Below are 7,767 nucleotides of genomic sequence, written 5' to 3' on the forward strand. Positions count from 1 at the left end.
CAAGCTATACTGTCGTGGATTAGTCTACAGCTGTTCTAAATAAAGTCCAGAGTACACCTGACTCCTAAAAGCCTCAAAATATATAAAACTGCCATATATCAAACACAATGTTATTAACTTTTACTGTATCTTAACGCACTCAGTTTGATGCAATATCAACACTGTTTAATTGCATGCTACACTTTCATATAACAATATGTATGGTCAATGTGAGTAAAAACGGCTGTTTAAAAAGAAAATCTACTGTTTTTATCTTCAGGCAAGCTTTGTTCGTACAAAATATTTGAATAACGCGCGTCTGAGACAAGGTCCTTCTAATACACTTCCTCATATATATATTCGCTCCGTGTATTATTGTAGATGACTGCTGTTCATGAGTAAGTTAGGGAATGCTAATTTCTTCGTTTTCAAAAAGCCAGAGAAGAATTTTGTTTTCGGTTTCTTGTTATATTCTATGACGGCTTTGCATGTTGCTTTGTTCCCATTTTCAGGAGAAACTGGCCTTGTTGCTAGTTTCCAGCGGGTAAAACAACCACCCATCACACCCTTCCACTGACAGTTCGGTATATATTACTACCTGCAGCAAACATGCGATTTACATGCGGGTGCTTCACGCTTTACGAACACGATTCATTCAGGGGCAAGCTTTACGGGTAGTTGCGAGAGGGGACAATCCAGTTGTTAAACATAGATGGCGTAACAAGCGTCACTTCCTGCTTGAAAGGAAAGTACGGAGTAACACTGATACTGACCTAACGGTGTGTTCACTCTGAGCATAGAACTATGAGTAGAATGTGTGAGTGGTTAAGGAGTCTGTTGCATGGGCCTCAAATGCAAGGCAAGTTAAAGAATTTGATTGCCATAGTTACAGCTGTGTTGCACACGGGTTTCTGCACATGTCTACGATCTCTTCCCTTCCTACTCCAACCCCCATTTATTCATTAATTTTCAATTCTAGTTCGTCTTGATATCGTTATCATCAGCTTATGCTATGCCGTCCGTTAGTATGGCAGCACAAGGTCTCTGGTTCTCACTCAGCATTGAACATATCACTATCAATTTCACTGAAGATGTTCTTCACATGCCTGTTTACAAGAAAGTGATGGCCGAAGCTGATTGCAGTGACTGGTTGGCTTTGAAGGTCTAGTTTTCAATGTGTTACCAAGCACACTGGTTATAACCAGCAGTACTGGATGGTTCATCAAAGTAACTTCACGATCTATGGATGCCTGATGTCACAGACAGAGCCAACTTTTCATACGTAGCCTTCCTAATCGTTACCTGATAAACAACTTAAGGTAAATCCAATTATGTGAAAGGCTGATATGGTGACTTTGACCAAGACATCTGACTTAAGTTTTACTGTACATCGATGATCTAATATCGTTCAATAACCATCAAATAGCCAGTTCCCTTCCACCTTCCCAACTTGAAATTAAGGAGACGAGTGAGATCACATCAACTGTTTCATATTTAGATCTATGCATAAAGATTCAGAGTTGGCTGTATGACCAAAGGGATGATTTCAACTTTCCAATAGTCAACTTCCCTTTAATGCAGAGCAATATTCCAACATCTTCAGCCTTTGGTGTTTACATTTCACAACTTTTGAGGTACTATCGAGCATGTTCTTTTTATCAGGATTTCAAAGAATGTCATACCACTCTTGCTCAGAAGTTGTTTGGTCAAGGTTACAACATTCAAGCCCTCAGTAAAGCTTCCAAGAGGTTTTTTGGTAGACATGTGGACAAAATTTCCAAAGATGCGTCTGACAAAAATGATGTCCGATGCAATTCCCTATTTTGAATTATACCGTACGTTCTCGAATTATTATTGGTGAACAACTGACTAGACTTTGCTTATGTTTATGACGGGTGCCACCAGTGGGGCAGGATACACTCACCTGTTCGCGAACACCTGGTATCATCTCTATTTCATAGTGATTCATAAACACATGCTATGTCATCGTATTGCTGTCAGGTCCAGACGCGATACAGCTACAATACTGCTGAAACACATATCAGCTCATGACATAGTCACACTTGTACAATCGACTCTGCAATTAGCAGGGATTTCTTATGAATGTGGAAAGGGTTTTGTCGCTTGTATTTGAAAAACATCACCATGTACCCATTTTATTTAATTACAATCAGTGTCTGGTATCTCTTTCAATAAAACTTAGCTACAACTGACGAATTGTAGTCAGTACTTTTGTCAGGGAACATATTTTCAAATCACACTGTACATTATTTTGTGTTATCACATCCTCGTCCGGAAATATTATATCACTGAATCACGCTGAGCATATGCACCTGTGGTACGCTTCATGTGACACTGCTTCGTGTTTTAACCTCCCTATCTCCTATTTTGTCTCCAAAACACCTTTGGCGATTAAGCTGACATTGTCTATCACTTGCCAGCAATGTCTCCACCTTGCATGGGAAAATCATACTAGAAAGTGTTTCATGTATGTTTTAGTTACTGGAATCAAAGACTCACATTCGGTCAAATCTGTTGTTGCTATTGGCCAAGGTATGTACCAGCACTTATTTTGTGAATAGTGGTGACGTAGATGTGTCTGTCTGTAGAGAAATATATTTTCTCTGTGTCAAATATCATTTTATGCAGGACTCACCTTCGTCCATCTGCATTCCTCAATTGTCATTTTTATCATCCCCTAAATACCTTATATTTTTAATGAAATATGATTTGTTTCCTAAATTCCTACAAACGTGGAGGTCATTACTTGTAACCTACAAAACGTTGAATAGCATTTCTCCCACACAATTCTAACATTTGAGAAAGCTTTCTGGTTGACGTTTTTTAATACTTTAAGGTCCCCAATGTTGAAAAATACAAAGACCATAGATACAATGAACATAAACGCGAAGTATATCATGCTATAAAAATATAACTTTCATTTGTTTCAAAATACCATGAATCGCATTATATATGTGGATGTATTAGGATTTACGCAAAATGTAAATACTTAAAACGACATACGACTATTGAGTTTAACAGATAACAGAGATAAAGTACCTGTAACATAAGAAATATATAGTTTTCCTGTTTTCTCAGAAAGCTTCGAACGGTAACATTACCGTAAAATGGGCGATTGCGATACCATGTACATGACACAGACGTTCGCCAACAACCTGGCAGAGCTAGATACCAGTATTTCAAATATGATCAGGCTGAGATGGTTTTCTTATTTGTTAATTCTGAACTAACGCATTTGTTTTTGTCCTACCCTTTTCCTTAGCCAACAACGTCATCTTCAACCTACCTTCCAGCACTGACCCCGACCCTGGGTTCTCCCATGCCACGTTAGTCTACAGCAAGGATGACGAAGATGACGTAATGGATCTGCGATCCACCTTGCAGGATCTTCAGCTGTATAATGGGAACAGGGTTAGCGTGGCTTTGGAAGAAGAAATTGTACCTGACGGAGTAACTGAAGTCGAGGCATTCGATCAGTGCTTGTTAAAATCTGAGTTAATATTATTATTCATAACAAAGAACTTTGTCGTGTCTCGCCAGGACATTTGGAAGGGTAATGTAACATTAACGGATTCGCTTAGTGGTGGTAAAAAAAGTTATTCCCATTTTCACTGAAGATAAATTAAAAGCTACATATCTAGAAGAATGCCACGCTTTTAGATCTATCCGGGGAATAAATTACCACAACTGTAAATGGAGTAAAGACACAAAGATTGCTTTTCTCAAAAACTTTAATCACATAGAGAAACAGCGCGAAGGACCAGGCAAGGCGCATGCACGTGATTCTTAGTACCTGTCCGAATATGGCCGTAGTATTGACCGGCGGAATGCTCTTAGCGAAATGTGATGATTAAACCAGTTATATACAATAAATATTTCTGTAGCACAGTCTAGATTGTATTCAATTAATCGCAGCAAAATAGAAACCTTCTTGACTGTGTTGTCCGCTGGTCTCGACGCAGAATGAAGTCCCGGATCCCAGACGTTATCCCCTTTACCCAGACACTCAATCATATCTACATCTGCTCACCAGTTCTTCGTCGTCTGTTTCCAATGGAATTATTAAGGGTCACTTTGGCGTCTTGATGATGAGGTGTGGTTTAGTGAACTATAGACACGATATGAAAATCGTTTACATGGAACACGCTTCGAGCTGACAGAACGGAATGATCGTGTTTCAGTGTTACACCTTTCAGTGTACGATGCTAAGATATACTTGTAAGACACAGTGGTAGCCAGATGTGTATTCTTCAATAACCTTTTTGCCTCAATAAGCTTTGAGCTCGACAACGGTGTAGGAATCTACACCTAAACGTCACTCCATGCAATAAACAAGAAGTTGTCATCCATATACAGTGAAGCCTCGTTAATCCGGACGGTTGCGTTGTAGTTGTGTGTTTCATTATTGACTCACCAACTTTTGGAATGCCGATCAAACAATTATGTGTCAATGTTTAAACAATGTTTGAGTGTCCTTGTATTGTATTATAACAAAATGTATGTCATCCTGTATGATGCTCTATGGGTGTATATACTGTAGATGTACAAGTAGTTTCATACAGTACTTGTATTTGTAATGAATTAATTCTACTTGAGTCATTGTGTCAGTGTCACCTATGCCTTCCGTCACCAATGCAACTTCATCTATATTTTATACTGTACAATAAGGGCTAGTGTTGAAATTTACATTTTATATAATTGTATTCTTGAAAACAATATGGTTTTACACCTTCCTATTTATTTTATTTTATTATTATTATTATCAGCGCTGTCATCCTCGATAATCTCTATACCCTGGAGATGAAGCGCTGTAGGTACATGTATTTGTATGTGTGCGTTTTGTCATGAATGAAATGACCATAGTATACAGTAATACCAGGACAGATGACACATTAATACCACGACAGATGACACACAGTAATACCAGGACAGGTGAGTCGTACCAGTACAGATGACACACAGTAATACCAGGACAGATGACACACAGTAATACCAGGGACAGGATGACACACAGTAATACCAGGACAGATGACACACACACAGGACACAGTAATACCAGGACAGATGACACACAGTAATACCAGGACAGGTGACACAGATAATACCAGGACAGATGACACACAGTAATACCAGGACAGATGACACACAGTAATACCAGGACAGATGACACACAGTAATACCAGGACAGGTGACACACAGTAATACCAGGACAGATGACACACAGTAATACCAGGACAGATGACACACAGTAATACCAGGACAGATGACACACAGTAATACCAGGACAGATGACACACAGTAATAACAGGACAGATGACACACAGTAATACCAGGACAGACATGACACACAGTAATACCACCAGGACAGGATGACACACAGTAATACCAGGACAGATGACACACAGTAATACCAGGACAGGTGACACACAGTACCAGGACAGATGACACACAGTAATACCAGGACAGATGACACACAGTAATACCAGGACAGGTGACACACAGTAATACCAGGACAGGTGACACACAGTAATACCCAGGACAGGACAGATGACACACAGTAATACAGGACAGATGACACACAGACAGGACAGATGACACACAGTAATACCAGGACAGATGACACACAGTAATACCAGGACAGGTGACACACAGTAATACCAGGACAGGTGACACACAGTAATACCAGGACAGGTGACACACAGTAATACCAGGACAGGTGACACACAGTAATACCAGGACAGGTGACACACAGTAATACCAGGACAGGTGACACAGTAATACCAGGACAGGTGACACAGTAATACCAGGACAGGACAGATGACACACAGTAATACCAGGACAGATGACACACAGTAATACCAGGACAGATGACACACAGTAATACCAGGACAGATGACACACAGTAATACCAGGACAGATGACACACAGTAATACCAGGACAGATGACACACAGTAATACCAGGACAGATGACACACAGTAATACCAGGACAGATGACACACAGTAATACCAGGACAGATGACACAGTAATACCAGGACAGATGACACACAGTAATACCAGGACAGATGACACACAGTAATACCAGGACAGGTGACACAGTAACACAGTAATAGTACCAGGACAGGTGACACACAGTAATACCAGGACAGGTGACACACAGTAATACCAGGACAGGATGACACACACACACAGTAATACCAGGACAGGTGACACACACAGACAATACCAGGACAGGTGACACACAGTAATACCAGGACAGGTGACACACAGTAATACCAGGACAGGTGACACACAGTAATACCAGGACAGGTGACACACAGTAATACCAGGACAGGTGACACACAGTAATACCAGGACAGATGACACACAGTAATACCAGGACAGGTGAACACACCAGGACACAATACCAGGACAGATGACACACAGTAATACCAGGACAGATGACACACAGTAATACCAGGACAGGTGACACACACAATAATACCAGGACAGGTGACACACAGTAATACCAGGACAGGACAGATACCAGGACAGTGACACACAGTAATACCAGGACAGGTGACATGACACAGGTGACACACACAAACACCAGGACAGGTGACACACAGTAATACCACGACACCAGTAACACAGGACAATGACACACTCAATACCAGGACAGGTACACAGTACACCAGGACAGGTGACACACAGTAATACCAGGACAGGTGACACACAGTAATACCAGGACAGGTGACACACAGTAATACCAGGACAGGTGACACACAGTAATACCAGGACAGGTGACACACAGTACACAGTAATACCAGGACAGGTGACACACAGTAATACCAGGACAGGTGACACACAGACAGGGTGACACACCAGTAATACCAGGACAGGAGGTGACACACAGTAATACCAGGACAGGTGACACACATACCAGGACAGATGACACGAAAGTAATACCAGGACAGATGACAGTAATGACAGGTGACACAGTAATACCAGGACAGGTGACACACAGTAATACCAGGACAGGTGACACACAGTAATACCAGGACAGGTGACACACAGTAATACCAGGACAGGTGACACACAGTAATACCAGGACAGGTGACACACAGTAATACCAGGACAGGTGACACACAGTAATACCAGGACAGGTGACACACAGTAATACCAGGACAGATGACACACAGGACAGGACAGGATGACACACAGTAATACCAGGACCAGGACAGTGACACAGGACAGGTGACACACAGTAATACCAGGACAGGTGACACACAGTAATACCAGGACAGGTGACACACCAGTAATACCAGGACAGGTGACACACAGTAATACCAGGACAGGTGACACACAGTAATACCAGGACAGGTGACACACAATACCAGGACAGGTGACACACAGTAATACCAGGACAGGTGACACAGTAATACCAGGACAGGTGACACACAATACCAGGACAGGTGACACACAGTAATACCAGGACAGGTGACACACAGTAATACCAGGACAGGTGACACACAGTAATACCAGGACAGTAATACCACACAGGTGACACACAGTAATACCAGGACAGGTGACACACAGTAATACCAGGACAATGACACACAGTAATACCAGGACAGGTGACACACAGTAATACCAGGACAGGTGACACACAGTAATACCAGGACAGGTGACACACAGTAATGACAGGTGACACAGTAATACCAGGACAGGTGACACACATCAGGAATGACACACAGGACAGATGACACACAGTAATACCAGGACAGG

General features: G+C 41.6%; 1 protein-coding gene across 1 annotated transcript in view; it reads left to right on the forward strand.

Moving 5' to 3' along the window:
* Positions 1–687: 687 nt before the first annotated feature.
* Positions 688–7,767, forward strand: part of LOC124287712 — a 38,811-nt gene continuing 31,731 nt past the window's right edge. The window contains exons 1-3 of the mRNA XM_046724242.1: positions 688–838; positions 2,479–2,532; positions 3,263–3,472. Coding sequence (XP_046580198.1) covers positions 784–838; positions 2,479–2,532; positions 3,263–3,472 — 319 coding nt within the window. The 5' untranslated portion in view covers positions 688–783. The remainder of the gene's footprint in view (positions 839–2,478; positions 2,533–3,262; positions 3,473–7,767) is intronic.

Source organism: Haliotis rubra, unplaced genomic scaffold, assembly GCF_003918875.1.
Source record: "Haliotis rubra isolate DU_JTF1 unplaced genomic scaffold, ASM391887v1 Scf405, whole genome shotgun sequence".
Lineage (NCBI taxonomy): Eukaryota > Metazoa > Mollusca > Gastropoda > Lepetellida > Haliotidae > Haliotis > Haliotis rubra.